Source organism: Chrysemys picta, chromosome 4, assembly GCF_011386835.1.
Source record: "Chrysemys picta bellii isolate R12L10 chromosome 4, ASM1138683v2, whole genome shotgun sequence".
NCBI lineage: Eukaryota > Metazoa > Chordata > Testudines > Emydidae > Chrysemys > Chrysemys picta.
Window position 1 is genome coordinate 33,304,297 of NC_088794.1, and position 17,794 is coordinate 33,322,090.

Genomic DNA, 17,794 nt, shown 5'->3' on the forward strand with positions numbered 1-17,794 from the left:
TTCAGATTGGAAGTGGCAGAAATGTGGTGTCTGGGGTTCTGTGGGATGTATACATTTTGAGAACTTAATCCAGATACCAATGGCCAAGCCTCCATGTTATAAAGACCACCTTTGTGATTGATCAACCTCGTTGGCAGGGATGGCATTGGTTTGATTTGGATATAGAGATTGAGCAACCCTCTTGCCCAGATACCATTACCTTGAAAGGGACAACATATAGCTGAAAATATATTTAAAAGGAAACTGCAAGGGGCAAAAAAATTAGGCTTGTCCTTTTTATCCAATGCCCCCCTCTCTCACACACGCGCACACTCTTCATGATAGTAAACCAGGAAATCTTAATTCTGGCTTTTCCTAACTTTTTAGTGCTTGACTTTGCATCCTTAAAATTCCTTTAACATTTCTTGGATGAGTTTTAGTATAGTTGATTTCAGTAGGATTCTGGAGTAGATAGTATTCACAGAAATAGAAACATTATTTTAAAAGGTTCTGGTTGCATGTGAGCAAATTTCATTTTAATGTTTAGAAATCTTTTTCCAAAATGTAATTCACTTTCATTTGTATTTAAGTTCGAAAGAGTCTTTAAGAAGTAATTCTCCTGTGGAAATGGAAACAAACACAGAACCAATGGATCCCCTGAGTGCAAATGTATCTGCACTTGCAACACAGCCAGAGGGTAAGTGCACTGAAATTACTCAAATTATGTGCAAACGAATAACTTAGAAGCAGAGTGGCTTAAATGAGTAGCGCATTGGACTTCCTGGTTCTACCACGGGCTTCCTGGGAGATCTTGGGCAAGTCATTTCCCCTCTTAGCACCTCTGTACCCCCATTGGTAAACTGAGGGTAAGGATACTGACCTCTTCTGAAACGAGTTTTGAGATCCATGGAAGAAAAGCACTGTATAAAAGCAAGCTATTAGTGTTAATATTAGCTTTACTTTTTATTAGTCAGTGAGACTTGGGCAGAGCTTTAGTTAATTAAGATGGCCTTTAGCATCTTGAGTCTTTGGATGCAGCAGTGAACAGTCTGTGTGCCCTTCTCTCCCTCCTGTCATCTAGCTTTTCCAACACATGGTCAAAGTTGATTAAAAATTACCAGATCAAACCCATGTTACCCCACTTCCCAATTGCATTGTTAACGAACATAACAAGTGCTGGAAGTCCGGGATCTTCAGACCTAACTATGGGCTTGTCTACGTCAGAAACTTACCAGGAGACCTGTACCAGTATGATAATACCAGTATAACTCCCCATGTGAATACTCTTGTTCCAGAATAAGTGTCAAAATGGGGAGTTATATCAGTAAATTTCCCTGTGTGGACAAGCCCGAACTACGATCTGTAGCTGCTGCAAATTATCTACATTGCTAATTGATTTGGAAAATGAAAAGATTATTATGAAACATGTATGTTTTCTTCAGTAGCTATTAAATATTTTAAAATATTTGATTAGTGTGTGTGTGTGTGTGTGTGTGTGTGTGTGTGTGTGTGTGTGTGTGTACACACACAGAGCTGAGGATGCAGAAAATTGATATTTTACCTGCCATGTAGGATTTGCAAAGTAAACAAAACTGCAGGGAGATTATGTATGATTACAGTAGACATTATCCTCCTACACATCCTCACTGATTTGTATTTGCTCATTAACTATAAAAATCATTAGCAATATCCTAATTTGTTTCACTGTATCAGCCCAAGGAAGTGTTGCTATGGAGGCCAGTTCAGATGGAGAAGATGATGTGGAAAATGCAGACAAGGTAACTGAGACAGTAATGAATGGCAGCATGAAGGAAACACTGAGCCTTACTGTAGATGCTAAAACTGAAACAGCTGTCTTCAAAAGGTGAGGAAACCTAGTTCATTTCTCTTATTCACTCAGGGTGTACACATTTTTTTGTTCCTCCTTTAAAAATGTTTTAAATGTTGACTGAGCATTTTATTCAGTCCTTTTGGAAGTATTTCATAGAACTAATGATTTCCAAGACGCTAATTAGACATCTGCATGCAGAGATTTTAAACTTAACAGTCTGACTCCAGTTTTCTGTTATCTGAGCTTTCATTCGTATGTAAATTTCGATAGAGGTTATGGAGCTAGGTTATGTTATGCATTGGGACAAAAACAAAACCTTTTGAACTATTAACCAAATTGTGTTGAGATGTCAGTTTTTAGATTGAGACTTGTTTTTTCAATTAGGGAAGGTTTTGTGTGACCAGGGCATTTGGGTGAGTGAGCTGCTTCTTCGAGTATTGGTCCCTACGTGTCTTCCACTGTGGGTGAATTCTTTCAATTAGTGTCCTTTGGTCCATATATACACCCGTGCCTTCTGTGTGCTTTCAACCAAAGGAATTTAAGGGTGGAGCGAAGAGGACTGGACTAACTGCCTCTCCAGTTCCTTCTTACTGCCATATGGCCTGGATCAGAATGTCCAGTGTCTGGAGCTTTCCTTCGATTTTTCTGATCTGTAAATATTCCAAAACTTGCTTTTGCCTATAGTTCTTTAAACCACAGGTGTTTTCTCAGTTTCATTGTGAGCCCTGACCACTTTCAATGTAAAGTGCTCTCTTTTGGCCTTGCCACTGCCTTAGTTAGTTTTTTAATAGTTTTATAGCTTTTAGCAGAGTTTTCTAGTTAGATTTCCTACCTCAGGAGACTCCCCTTTTCCCCTCCCCCGCCCATATCCCTTCCAGCACTATGATAATTGTTGCTGCTCTTCTGAATTTCTTCTAGTTTGAAAGTGTATTTCTGATCATGAGGTGTCTAAAACTGAATGCAAAATTGCTTGTGCAATAGCAGCAGAACTGTTTAGAGCGTATATCCCCTAAATTGCTACATGATGGTGATGTTTTTCTATATATAACAAAATATGACTCTTTTTGGCCAGTGTTTGAGTAAATCGCACATCTAACTATTCTCCTAGTCTATCCCTGTTTCACTGAATTTTATAGTCCGTTTTTATTTTGACTGGTCCTTACTTTTTGATCCATGCAGCGTGAAGTCAATTCCTACTATTATGGTTCTTTTACCTCCAGCCTAAGCTGCTTCCATTCACAAGTACTTTGCTATAGAATTGTGAATTCTGAGAGCCATAGAAGAGTGAAAAAAACAAACTCATTGTAGAAAGATACCTTGACTTCTAACCCTCTGAAGGAGACTATATAGTTAGACCTGAGCTTCAGATGAAAGTCCCAAAATACCTTTAATTTGAAAGGAAAGTCCCCTAGACTAATAGCATGCCTAGTAAGACAGAGATCAGGTCAATGTGAAAGATGGGAGAGTAGCTTGGAATAGGAAAACATGTAACTTGTAATCCCACAAACCGGGGGAATGTTCCAGAATGCAGTATGGCAAGCTTTGATCAAATCAACTCTCTGACAATTGTAATCATGTGCCTTTTCATTCCTTGTAATCCTAATCTGTAAATATTTCAAAGCAGTGCACAGAATTTTGTGGGAGCGGTAGAACTCCCATTAGAATCAATATTTGTGTGGCTAAAACCCCATTTGTTGCTTTGGAAAGCTTTGGGATGTGGGGATGTCCAGAAGTAGTGAGGATATAGAAATTTGCATCAGTCCTTCTGACTTGTTCCTCCCTGAGTTAGGCACTGTATACAAATTCTTACCATATTCTCTCATTTTGAATTTATTTAGGCTGCTGCTGATAGAAAATTGGTATAATGAAATTGACAGGATCCCAGAGAGACTTGGGTGTTCAGATCAGTCTCCCTCTTTTTCTCTGAACCATGGGAGCGAAACTTGAGATTGCACAAGGGGTTTTCAGTAAATGTATTTAGGGCTTACTTTAGGTCAGCTAATTTATTATTACTAACTGTTGTTTGAATTGAGGTAGCACGTGGAGGCTGTAATCAGAATTGGGCCCCTTTCGTGCTAAAATACACACATGGAGGTACATATAGTTCCTACCCCAAAGAATTTTAATTTTAAAGGAGGTATCAAAAACATTTGGGGGAGAAGATGGGGAAAATAGTTATAGGCGTGTTTATTTGCAAAGACAAAACAAATACCAGAAATCCCTCTTGGGCATCTGTCATCAGTTGGGGTTGTTGTTTGTTTTTTGGTAGGCATCTTGGGAAAAGTTGCTCTTGAGGAAAGATTTAAAGGAGAACAGAGTAATAGCTTTATGGACTAGTTAGGAAGGGTGTTTCATGCACTCTTTTTAGTGTTGCTCTTTATGGCAATGCTTATGGAAGAAACTGTTAAATGGGTAATGAAAGCTGACAGAGTAGAGGTACTTAAGTTGTGAAGGTCTATAAAGACCAGAAGTTTCAATTTCAAACAGTGAAGAAAGAAGAGGAAGTGGAGAGACCCAGAAGTGGGAGAAAATTCTGGCCATGTCACAACCTATCTGAGAGGAGAAGATCCAGACAAGAATTTTAGTGGTATGAAGAAAAAAGGGATTAGCTATGTTAGGGAGTCAATATTAGGAAGATTTGGACATGGCCTGGATGTTGTGCAGGTCTTGAACAAAGGTGGAGTCAAAGCTGACAGCCATATTATGGACCAGTGTGACAGGAAGGATAGCAGGTGTCAGGTGTGATGGAGAATGGGTGGAGTGGGGAGGGCTTTGGAGGAGACAGACTTGAGTTAAGTTTTGGTTATATTACATTTAAGTTAGTGACAAAACATCTAAAAGGAGATGCCAGTTTAGATGGATGAGCTCTTAGGTGCTACTGTAATGCAAACAAATGATAATGGAGGGAGATGGGTCAGTGGTAGAGAGATGTCAGTATGATTGGCACAGAGGTGGTAGCGGGATCTGAAAGTGTCAGTGAGCCCATCTATAGATGGGATCTTCAGGAAGAAAGGAAGTGGGCCAAGGACAGAGCCTTGTGGGATGGGATACCTGGATAAAGTGAGATATGAAAGCAGGAGGATCCACTGAAAGAACAACCAAAGTAGTAGGACAACTGGGAGAGGAGAGTCTCTCAAATCTTGAGAGAAAAAGGACTTTGTCAGATGACTTACGTCATATGGTGGCAGGCTTACAGTTTGAGAGGTGTGGTGTTGGCTGACATCTTCTGGGTATGAACATACCCATAACAGAGTAGCTAGCAAAAAAAGAACATGTAGCATTGGAGTGCAAATGGGAAGGGTGAAAACTTTTTAATAAATATAGATGTTTCCTCCTCACCCCCTCGTAGGCTTCACGACTGTAAGGGAAATTCACACGTTTCATGTGTAGTTCTAGCTGAATAAAAACCCTACCCAACTACATAAATGATCATTTTTTCTCAAATGTGTGCTGTTCATTGTCCGTCTGTTTTAGTGCTATGCAACATATGCCAGTTGTACTTTAGCCTCCAAATGAAAAGATGTCTTCTTTAGGAATTTTGAATGAGTAGAGTGTAATATAAATAAGTGGCTTTATAAAAAGAGAAATATAAGGCTGGTTTTGCTGATGTGCTTTTCCATGGACAAATTTAGTCAAAGTGCTAATTTTGAAAGGAACCTCAAGTCTTTTATACTTTTCTCCTTCTATTTTTTGCATACTTTTGGCTTCAGAGTGTTGAAATCCTATCGGTATGTACGGTAAAGGCTGTGATTGTTCTCACTTCAGGCACCAAGCACATTCTTTATTCCCTCCTTGCACTTGTATGTAATCATTGTATTTCATGCATTTTTTCAATCCAGTTTGTGTGCAGAACACTGATGTGCTAATGGATGTCTACAGAGTCCAGATTCCCGTACTTGATTTCCATGCTTCAATCATAATTCAAAAACCATTTGCATGTAGTCTGGACTCTTCCCTCAGTCTCCAACTATTGCATGAAATTCCCTACATCCATAACTAAAGTTAAATTGTAACCTGCTTTTTATTTAGTGAGGAAGGAAAATTGTCTACCTCGCAAGATGTTTCTTGTAAATATGTGGTGGAGGAGAACACAGAAGCTGTAGAAGAAAATCCTGCTACTCCACAGCCTGATAGCAGCAGTCCAGAACAGAGGTAACCTTATTACAGGCTGCTTTCAAGCCTATTACCAGCTGTTTATAGCATGTTTTTCTAATAGAACTGATCCATATATCTACAATTTCTGGTTCCAGAATCCATTTATCAGCTCTTGGTGTTAAGGGTCTTTTCTGCACACATTAATCTATTCTTTGTACCTGTTATGTGCATTCTTATGAGTTGTATTTTTCTATTAGTTTTTTCAGAACTCCAGACATGATTTCCTCTGAAGTATTTCATCCAAATCCCTTTTACCCAGTACTGTGTGCGTTGTGCTCAGTATACTGTAGCTAAAATGAGCTGTTTCCATTATTTTGCGAGAAAAGGTGGGTAAGGTAGTCTTTTACTGGACAATCTTCCGTTGGTGAAAGACAAGCTTTTGAACTACACAGAGCTCTTCAGCCTGAGACCTGTAAAGCAGTTCTGTGTAGCTTGAAAGCTTGCATCTTTCACCAGCAGAAGTTGATCCAGTAAAAGATACTACCTCCCCCACCTTGTCTTTCTAATACCCTGGGACCAACATGGCTACAACAACACTACAAAGAACATTGTTTTGCAGGCAGTTTATTGGGTTGAAAATATAAAAGGCTTTAATGGTCAAACAATTTCCAAAAGATGGGGAAAACCTTAGTCTTCTCAAATGAAATTAATATTCAAATTCAATTAGTTGGAAACTGAAGTACCTAACATATTCGTAGGTACTGTAGTGGTAACTGACACTGAATGATGCAAGAAACTGACATGACTTCACCTAACCTGATGTTGTTTAAAAATGGAGTTAACTTTGGGTGGAATTAACCCCTAAGAGGCAGCACAAGGCTTTATTTACGACTTATTTTGAGGGCATAACATGACAATTGTGATGAATAGGTCTTGTGATGGCCTTACACACAAGAGTGACTAATTCCTTTTGACTTACTGTGGAATATCCTGGAGTCTAGAAGCAGAGAGATACTGGGAAACCTTGAATTTATCACAGAAAGCAGTTTTATCTTTTGACTTCAGACTCTCCATTTAAAATGTGATATACAGCAATTTAATCTGTGGTGTATTTAAATCCACTTTATTCACCTTTTGTTCATTTTGTGAGGTGCTTAAGATATCCATCTTCATTTTGTGTTGTAATAGTTTTTTCAGGATTATATTTTGAACCATGAGTTGATATGGTGGCATAAAATGTAAAATAGTCATTTAGAAAATGACAGTTAATTTTACTCTTAGCTCCTCTGTCCTATCCTGCACAATAACCATATTTGACTCTTTAGCACAGTAAGCATGAGCTCACAAATGCTGCAAACATGGAGAAAGGAAAATAGCGCATTATAAATCTTGCTGTTTCAGTTCTCATGGATTGGTGAAAGTGCCAGTAATCCAACATCCCTCCTTACTTTATTGTAATTTATCAATTTATGCTGATAACTCCCATCTTTATAAATGATGATTTTGAATATATGGCTTCCCTGGACAAAAATGTTCAAAACATGTACAAATCATTTGTCTTTATTTGTCCCCTTAAATCATCGTGAACCTACCGTTGGTCTCCGGCTCCACGTTCGCAGTTGCCGCCTTCTTGACATGATTCATCAAGAGAGAGGCGCCAGTCCCCCATTATCGACATCAGTCCCAGTTACTGATGCCGTGGGAATGATCTCCCTCCTGCCCCGGCACCACAGCTGCTCCCTGCACCAGCAATACCGGTCACCTCGGGAGGGGTACCGGTCTCCAATGACGGTGGTCTCAAAGCAAACTCAGGCCTTGACAGCCCCTCCGTGGTCCCCAGGAGGGGGCTCCTCCGGAACACAGGGACATTTGAGCCCATCACCTCAACCTTAGCAGCGAGATTGGGCATCCGAGCCAGTGGCGGCACTGGGGCAGTGGCAATCAGGACAGCGGCCTGTTCAGTGGCCATGTTAGAACACTTGGGAGGTTCTGGTCACGGTATTGCCCCCATCGGCTCAATCGCCTGCAGCAGCCACGGAGCAGCAACCGCTGGCACCGTCAGTACCAGCCCCAGCGCCGGAGGCACACCCAGTGACCGAGGCTACACCTATGCCTAAGCCAGCCTCCCCAGCAGAGGACAACGACAAAGCCCCCCCTCCATTGGTTCAGTCCTTCTTATCACCTATCGAGATTGTCATGGGGCCCTCCAGTGCCAGCCCACCTGACGACTTTAAGGACCCCCAGGCCTTGTTCTGACAGGGCGGACAACCTGGGCCTGCAGGTGGAGATGGCCGAGCAAGAGGACACGTTCTTCAATGTCCTTCAGCCTACGCGTATTGCACTACCCATTCACGAAGGGGTCCTGAAAATTGCCAAGGGTATCTGGCAGATGCCTCCTACATCCCTCCCGCCTCAAAGCGGGCTGAGAAAAAATACTTTGTGCCGGCCAAAAACTTTGAATGTCTTCATATCCACCCTTTTCCAGGCTTGCTGGTGATCTCTGCTGTCAATGAAAAGGAGAAGCAGGGACACACCAGCGCCACCCCGCGAAATAAGGAGGCCAAAAGACTCTACTTGTTCGGAAGGAAAATTTATTCCACTGCAAGTCTACAGTTTTGTGTGGCAAACTACCAAGCCCTCCTGAGCCGCTGTTACTTCAATTTATGGGACTCTCTCCATAAATTCAAGGACTGACTCCCCATAGGACCAGGCCAAGGAGTTGGTTGCATTGGTGCAGGAGGGCACTTCGGCAGCCTGCTGTGCCCTTCAGATGGCCTGGGACACGGCGGACTCGGCAGCCAGGGTGGTGGCGTCCTCAGTGGTTGAGGTGCAGCTCCTGGCTTCAGATCGCAGGTCTCTCCCAGGAGATGCAGACCTCTATACAAGACCTTCCTTTGACGGAAGTGGTCTGTTTTCTGAGCATCTTCTGAGATGTGAGGCTGCATGGGATGAAGGACACCCAGGCTACCTCTGTTTGCTGGGTATCCACACACTGCAGTCGGTGCATAAACCATTCTGGCCGCCCCCTCCGTTGAGGTCATGGCAGTCTCACCCTGGACCTGCAAAAAGAAAGGACAGGGACACTACTTTTAGTCATTGCCGCCCTTCTACCTCCCGCTTGCCTGTGTAAACCGGCCAGACCAAGCATTCTGCAGGGCAGAAACACTCATTTTGATGGCATGGTCGAGAGTGACGCCCCAGTCAATTCTCCAGATCCACTGCTACCTTTCCTCAACCGCCTGTTCCCCTACCCTCAGCCCGGTTGCAGGTTATGTCAGATGGCTGGGTTCTGGATATAATATCAGTGGGCTATACCCTGAAATTTTTGACCGCTGCCCCCGCCCCCCCACTTCCCCGTCCCTCTTCAGGGACCCTTCTCACGAGCAGTTCCTCGTTCAGGAGGTCAAGAACCTCCTGTGTCTAGGGGCCATGGTGGAGGTTCCTCAGGACATGACAGGAAAGGGGTTCTACTCCTGGTACTTACTAATCTCGAAAGTGAAAGGAGGCCTTGGATCAGGGGTGGGCAAACTACGACCCACAGGCCGTGTCCGACCCATCAGCATTTTTAATCTGGCCCTCGAGCTCCCGACGGGGAGCAGGGTCGAGGGCCGCTCCGCATGGCTCCCGGAAGCAGCAGCATGTTCGCCCGCCGCACCGCTCCGCCAATGGGAGCTGCAGGGGCGGCGCCGCATAGGAGCCGGAAAGGGGCATGCTGCTGCTTCCGAGAACTGCTCAAGGTAAGCGCTGCCTGGAGCCTGCACCTCCTGAGCCGCGCCCCCCCCCCCGCCCCAACCTCCAGCCCTGATCTCCCTCCCACCTTCCAAACCCCTCGGTCCCAGCCCGGAGCACCCTCCTGCACCCCGAAACTCATCATAAGCCCCACCCCAGAGCCTGCCCCCACAGCCAGAGCCCTCAATGCTCCAGCCCCCTGCCCCAGCCCTGATTCCCCTCCTGTCCTCTGAACCCATCCATCCCAGCCCAGGACACCCTCCTGCACCCCAAATCCCTCATCCCCAGCCCCACCCTAGAGCCTGCCTGCCTCCCCAGCTGGAGCCCTCACCCCCCCCCCCCCCACACACACACACCCCAGACTCCAATTTCATGAGCACTCATGGTCTGCTATACAATTTCTGTACCCAGATGTGGCCCTCAGGCCAAAAAGTTTGCCCACCTCTGCCTCAGACCCATCCTGGACGTGCGCCGCCTCAACAAGTCTCTCATGAAGCTGAAGTTTTGCATGGTCTCCCTGGCCCCCATCATCCCCTCCCTGGATTTGGGAGACTGATACACTGCCTTTGACTTGGAAGACGCTTACTTCTGCATTTCTATATTCCCGGGCCACAGGCGCTTCCTCCGTTTTGTAGTGGGAGGACGCCATTCCCAAGTCATGGCACTACCCTTTGGCCTCTCTTGGTCCCCAGGGTGTTTACAAAGTGCAGGCGCAGGTTGCCGCTTACCTCAGATGTGGGGGTTGAGGAGTCCATCTGTTCCCGTACCTCGACGACTGGCTCATCAAGGGCACGTCTCCGGAGCAGGTGCAGCGAAGTCTCGACTTGGTGCACTCTAACTGCTGCGACCTGGGCCTGTTAGAAAACCCAGAAAAATCCACATTAACGGCAGCTCAACACACAGAGTTCATCGGGACTGTTCTCGACTCCACGTGGGGCCAGAGCCTTCCTCTCAGAAACACGGTTTCAGGCTATCGCGGACCTGATTTGCCATTTAAGAAGGCACCCGCTCACTACACCCCACACCTGTCTTCATCTGGTGGGGCACATGGCCGCATGTGCATACGTGGTCAGCCATGCTAGTCTTCATCTGTGGCCACTGCAGGCATTGCCGGTCTTGGTTTATATCCTCAACAGACACTCCCTGGACAGATTGGTCACGGTACCAAACCACGTCCTTTTGTCCCTGAGCTTGTGGTTGCACCCCAGGTTGATGCTGCAGGGGGTTTCCTTCGCGGCCCCATCCCTGTCGTTGACCCTGGTCTCCGACACCTCAGATCTGGGCTGGGGAGCCCACCTGGGTGAGTTCAGCATTCAGGGCCGCTGGATGCGGGACAACCTGGCCCTCCAGCTCAATGTCAGGGAACTCAGAGCGGTTCGCCTGGCCTGCTAGGCATTCTTACCTCGCTTGAAAGGCAAGGTGGTGCAGGTACTGACAGATAATACTGCAGCGATGTACTACATCAAGAGGCAGGGAGGAGCCAGGCGCTTACCCTATAGGACTTCTGTGTGCAGCACGCCATTCATCTGGTTGCCACCCATCTGCATGGCTCCAGGAACGTCCTTGCAGATCGCCTCAGCAGGATCTTCTTGTCTCACCACTAGTGGTCCCTCCATCCGGAGATGGTCAGCGTAATTTTCCAACGGTGGGGAACTCCCCAGGTAGACCTGATCGCGTCCAGGCAGAACAGGAAGTGCCACCATCTGCTCCATCCACAGTCCGAAAGGGGTTCCCTCTCGGACGCCTTCCTCATTCTGTGGACGGGGTGCTTATGTATGTCTTTCCACCAGTGCCATTGATCCACAGGGTCCCTGTGAAGGTCAACCAGGACAGAGCGAAAGTCATCCTCTTGGCTCTGGCGTGGCCCCGTCAGCACTGGTTCAGCAGCCACCCCCTCCCGCTGCCTCTTTGACGGGATCTACTGTCTCAGAACCATGGCAACCTGCTGCACCCAAACCTGGCGGCGCTGCATCTGATGGCATGTCTGAATGCAGATGAAAGAGCATGTTCGGCCCATGTTCAACACGTGTTGCTTGGCAGCAGAAACCCTCGACCAGGGCAACCTACCTGGCAAAGTGGAAAAGGTTTGAGTGCTGGGCTGCAGAGAGACGTCTTCGGGCCAAGCAAGCCTCGCTCCAGGACATCCTGGATTACTTGTTGCATCTGAGACTTCAGGGGTTGTCCTTTTCCTCCATCAAGGTCCACCTGGCGGCCATCTCGGAGCTGCACCCCCCCCCCCCCCCCAGGGTGGGTCCCTCTTCGCCCATCCTATGATGGTTCCTTCCTTAAAGGGCTGGAACACCTCTACCCGCAGATCCGGCAGCTGGTCGCCCCTTGGGACTTGAACATAGTGCTGTCCAGACTCCTGGGTCCTCCTTTTGAACCCTTGGCTTCCTGCTCCCTCCTCCTCCTGTCCTGGAAGGTCTCCCTTTTTGATCGCTATAACGTCGGCCCTTGAAGAAAAAGCGGTTACCCACCTTTTGTAAGTGTTCTTCGAGATGTGTTGCTCTTGTCCATTCCATTAGCCCCCCTCCTGCCCCTCTGTTGTATTGTTGGCAAGAAGGACCCGAGAGGGCATAGGGCCGGCAGTGCTTGATATACCAGCGCATGAATGCGGCACTCAAGGGGGCAACACAGCCGGCCCTACGGATACTGCTAAGGCAAAGATCTCTGATGAATGGAATGGACATGAGCAACACATCTCAAACAGCCACAGTTACAAAAGGTGGGTAACTGTGTTTTTTATTGAGTTGCGATTTTTTACTTTTATAAATATTTTATATATAAGAAGAGTAAATAACACATGTAGGGGTTCTCTTTTACACTCCACTGTGGGTGTTTAAAAACAAACAACAAAAAAACCCTCAACTATTTGACCTTTACATGCACTCTTAGTAGATTTTAAGTTTTGAACATTTCTTTGATTTCCAACTGTTTATCTGAAATGTAAAAACTGAAATGCTGTAATGCTGCACCATTTTAAAAATAGCTTTGCAAAGCTTGTCAGATGTTTGCCAAGACACACAGTATTAGCCTGTGAATAAAGAATTACCAGCATAAACCAGAAGAGGGCTCTCAAAGCTAGCAATTCTTTGCATTGTTGCTGATTTCAGTAAATGTTTTGTTTTAGATATCCTTGTTTCTAAATCGCTTTTTGGCCTCTAATGACAAATTTTAGAATGGACAAGGTATTTTAAAATACTCTCTCTAAAGGTGGCAGTCACAGTAGTTTTCATCAGATTCATCACAAGTGCAATATAAATACGTAGATAGACCTATAGTTGGTGGGAGTCCCCTAGGTAAGTCATGCGCCCCCCCCCCCCCAAGTCAATAATAGGTCTGTGCTAGGAGTCCCAGAATGTCCCAGTGGTTAGTTTTTCAATCAATTAGTGAAGGTCACTGCTACAGCTGTGATGACTGTGTAGAACAGACTCTTGCCCATCTTGTTTTTTTCTATTTTACCTCCCAGATTTTTCCTGAAAAGTTGATGATAATTTTCTATCTAGTGCGGTCTGTCCCTTCTCTAATGTATAGATTTTTTTTAAAAAATGTTTTTAGTGATTGGCAGCCAAAGACTTAGCTAGGGGACTCCTACTGGTCATGTGCATGTAGAGCACGGACCCAAGAGTGTGGCTTCTCTGTGATTGTACACCACCAGAGAACAAGCGTTACAGGTAATTTTTCTTTGTGTGCTGTGCAGAATGGTCATTTATTTTCCCGTTTAAAAAAAATTCTTGACAAGCTTTCAGTGGATTAGTTATCGCACTGGATGAAAGTGGGGTGGATTTTTTTGTATTGCCTGAATTAGCAGGGAGAATGTTTACACTAAAACTGTTCTTGCCATAATAGGGCTTTTGCTTTTTTTTTTTCTGCTTTTTACTTTCTTCCCTCCTTGCCCCCAAACTGTTCCTGATCCTTTTACCATAGTGGAGTGAATGAAATTCAGAATGCTCCTAAAACAGCAGCTCCTAGGTCAGATTAGCACACAGCACAGTTTTTAAAAACATTGCATTTATTTACTTTGTACTTTTTGACTCTGCAAATATTACTTATATATGAAAAATAATTGATGTGAGATGTACTTAAGTAATATTTTGGCAAGCTGAAGCCCTAATACACCTAGTACAGAATGAGAAGCAGAGGAACTCTCTAAAGGAAATAGAAACGTACTTTGTGAGGAGACGCTGTACCTTACAATATCACTACTGTTATGTGCGTTCCATCAGTGACTGAAGCCAGTTGCCTTTTGTTAAAGACCAAATGCAACTTCTATTAGCTGTGCTTACTTCATCAGTTGTCTTCATTAAAGTGCTAAATATAATTAGTGGGAGTAATTAAATGGCAAAACCTTTGCTAATGGGGATTTAAGGTTGCTCAGTGATAGCCTGTGCCTTTCAGAACGTTAGACAAAGCCTAAGGCTAAGCCTACACTACAGTTTGTCAGCATAACTTACTTTGCTCGGGTGTGAATAAACCACCCCCCCTGAGCGACCTAAGTTACACCGACATAAGCACTCGTGCACAGTGCTATGTTGGCAGGAGAGCTTCTCCCAACAACATAGCTTCAGCCGTTCACGGAGGTGATTTTATTCTGCTTTTTCACCAGACGTGCTGCTGCAGCGCAGCTGCATCGGTACAACTGCGTTGCTGCAGTGCTGTAGGTGTGGAGAATTTCTGATGTGTTGGTCTTACCTCTTCTTAGCTGCTCACCCCAGTGTCAACAGAATGTTCTGGGTGCATGCTTATGGCATCCCTGTTCTTAGCTCCCTAGCCAGAGGGGGGCAGGGCTTCCCCAGAGTCTGGCTCGCATTGGGGTGGGGGGACAGGGATGAAGGTGAGAACCCCATTGGTGGGCAGGAGCCCCCAGCTTCTGCCACACACCTGGAGGCACAGGGATTGGGGCTCAGACATTACCAGAACAGACCCTTAATCCCAGCTCACGGTGGTCAGGGCTCAAACCCCCAGAAGAGCAAGCACCCCGAACCGGCTCACTTGAGGGGGCCTGGGAAGGGGGGGGTCCCCAGAGTGTGGTGAGCACACGTGCCCCTGCCCCATTCTCCTCTCCCCTTGTCTGTCACTCCCAGTCTCCTTTCCTCGTGTCTCACTTACTTCCTCTCTCCCCATTCCCACCTATTCTCCAACCCCTAATCACTTCCCCTCCTGGTGAGCAATAGCTTGTGTGGTTTCTTTTCAGAAACTAACTTCAACACCTCCTGAATGATCTGCTGTGCTCAGATTACATTCCCCCAAAATAAAATTTCCCCTGTGATAGAGGTAGATTGGAACTATGTACCTGTTTTTATTTTTGGGCTGGTGTTCAGATTTTATGACCGTAACACATCGCCAGAGCCACCCAGGTCTTATGTTGTAGCGGTAGTTTTCCAGACAGTTAGCCTCTCACGCTGCACATGCTCAGTATAATCCACTAGGAACACAAATAGGTGTGCAAGCCGTCTCATGTACATAACCAGAGTTTTTTGTAGTAATGTTTTAATTTGATTTCCCCCAAAGGGGTGGTAGGTGTCACGCATTCTTTTGGGGGTAACCCTCACACATTTAACACCCTCATGCAATGATCTAGGCCCTGGCTTGATCTGTCTATGAGCAAAATTAGGTGGCAAGAATCTGTCAATTTCAAGTAAAGTTGTTTTCTTCCAGGTGTTCTATCTTGGGAACCCCCTTGATCAGATGGCCCCAAATTTGGATCAATAACAGAACCCTACAGCCCCACTAAACATACCAAATTTCAAGGCAATCCCAGTAACCATGTAGATTTTAGAGCAGTTAGAAAAGGAACCTTTAAACAGAAAGCTGGTCTTAACCTTAACTAGAGTAGAGCTGCTAATCTACTTCTGTGATTAACAAGAAAATGAAAATAGGGCATAGCAGGGTGTGTTTTTTATTTTGTTTCAGTGTTATGGATGCATTGTCTCTTTGCCATGACCCCAATTCTAAATTAGTATATTTTGACAAGGCTTTGGAAGTCCATGTTCTTGCTTTGACCCCCAAACTTGATTGTAGTGATTTTATAAGCGTGCATTGGTTTCTTATACACTTATCCTTCTCCTTTTGACTTCTTAGGACTGATCAACAAACCCTTTTAGGAGAGGCAGCTGTTAATGGCCCTGTATGATATGTGATGTCTGCTGCTGTTGGCTGAAGAACACGAACTGATATCCAGGGGGTTTAGTGTTTCTCAAGGATTTCATCTAGAGCCTGTCAAAGCCAGTCACTGCTGCACTAATTTCGCAAGGGATCAGGACCAGCAACATTTATATTCTAGATTTTAAGACATTGTACAGAAATTCATAAGTGTAAAAAAATTGCACATTGAGAAATACCAATACTTTTTGCGTATGTTTATATTGTATTGTTCTAAATAATGGGTGGCCTGTGAAATAAGATCTTGCCACCCAGGTAATGATAGTAGTGATACTATAGTTAAAATGGCTGTAAGAATAGTTTTATAAAAAAGTGAATACACAAATCTAATGTATTTGAGACATAACTATTTGACAATTAGTGTGACCAAAGTATTTAGCAGTTTTCATACATTTTTTCACCTTGTAAAAATAAAATTAAAAAATTCATGTTTCTTCCAGGTTGGCGAAGAATTGTAGAACTGAAATGCCCTATAAATGTTATTTTGGTTGTTTTAGCTTACGAAAGTGATTTAAATAAGAATTTTTGGTGTTCAGCATTTTACAACAGGTTTTTAATTGGTAATTGTTTTCTGTATTGTTTAAATCAGATCAAAAATGTAAGTCTATTGGTAGAGATTTTAAGTATTTATTACTACAACTTAGGTGACAAATTGATGTTACTGTAAAGCCATATGTTCTGTTAGTCTTGTTTGCTTGAAACAATACCTTACAGGTGAAACACTAGAATATTTGAAGTGCACATGGCTTGTTGTGTTTTTTAAAGTGATTCACCTACCTTTGAACCCATTCACCGAGATTTACTTTAATACCAAGCATTCTACAATTGAACAATTTAGAACAATCTACATATTTAAAACACCATAATCCTGTTAGACAAGTCAACTAAGTGAAATGCCTGTGCTGCTAATGTAATTACAGTACATGCATTTTAAAAATATAGTATTTTTAAAGTACAAATCAAAATTTGGCACCTGAGCATGTTAATTGTTACTTTCACTGTATTGATCTGTGTGAGGCTTTCATTTGTAAGTTCTAAACCATTTTTTTTCACAGCTGGTTTGTATATATATAGTGATTATGGAAACTAATTCTGCGTAATTTATAATTTTCTATGTCAGTATGAAATTCCAACAGCCTTCTCAAACAAACAGAAGCAATATACTGTATATTGCCACATTGGTGAAAGGGTTAAAGTACTTCACCTCTTGCACTTTTAGATGCAAATCCATTTTTATTTCTGTAATAGGAAGTTAGTCATTTATTTTTACATTGTTTGTTTTCCTGACCAGTATTTAAAGCCAAAAGGATACTCTAAACAATGGCCAATGATTTATTTTAGAAAGTGTCCCAAGCAACGTGCCTAAACATTACATTGCATACAGAAATAAAAAAACAAATGTATAATGGTATTTCTTTTAATTCTTCCTGTCTTGCATTTCATACAATATAATGCTAGAATATCTCCAAAGAGAGATTCCAAATGGTAAACCCCAAGAAATTACTTGATCCATCTGGTCAAAATAGAGGCAAACCACAACAATCTTCAGGGTAAAAAAGGACAACCACTGTTACTTGTTTGTGCCTAAATGATGCAGGAACCCACTCACTTTAAAGAGGGAAAAAAAGTGTCCCATTCTATAAAATGGAATATTCTTACTTTGTCTTACTTCCAAGTGAGCACTCCTGAATATATTTCACATGTTGGTATCAGAGTATTTTTAATGCACTACTGCTAACTTTATCTGCTATCTTGAGGATGTCCTATGTTGTATTTTTGTGATTGTTACTGAACCAGTTATTTCAGTACCAAAACCACCAACTTTGGCTCCAGATGTCTGGATTCCAGGTATGGTGTCCTTGGGGGAAGTAGCACTGCTTGTTTCCTCTAGTGATCTCCTGTTCCCTAGCAAGCAAGGAGAAATGCATGCAGATACCCGCTGAAAAGTTTTGCAGTAAGATGGGGGCATTTACAGGGATTACGAAGATCTGATGAGGT

The 17,794-nt window shown here is 43.8% G+C and overlaps 1 protein-coding gene across 47 annotated transcripts in view; it reads left to right on the forward strand.

Moving 5' to 3' along the window:
* Window positions 1-17,199, forward strand: part of PPP6R3 (protein phosphatase 6 regulatory subunit 3) — a 131,460-nt gene extending 114,261 nt beyond the window's left edge. For 29 of the 47 annotated variants that reach the window (XM_065594617.1, XM_065594618.1, XM_065594631.1 and 26 more), the window contains 4 exons: window positions 570-676; window positions 1,693-1,843; window positions 5,840-5,962; window positions 15,716-17,199. In XM_065594617.1, coding sequence (XP_065450689.1) covers window positions 570-676; window positions 1,693-1,843; window positions 5,840-5,962; window positions 15,716-15,767 — 433 coding nt within the window. In that variant the 3' untranslated portion in view covers window positions 15,768-17,199. Of the gene's footprint in view, window positions 1-569; window positions 677-1,692; window positions 1,844-5,520; window positions 5,539-5,839; window positions 5,963-15,715 lie in introns of all 47 variants that reach the window. The other 18 variants (XM_065594610.1, XM_065594611.1, XM_065594625.1 and 15 more) reach the window with 1 other exon arrangement.
* Window positions 17,200-17,794: the final 595 nt, after the last annotated feature.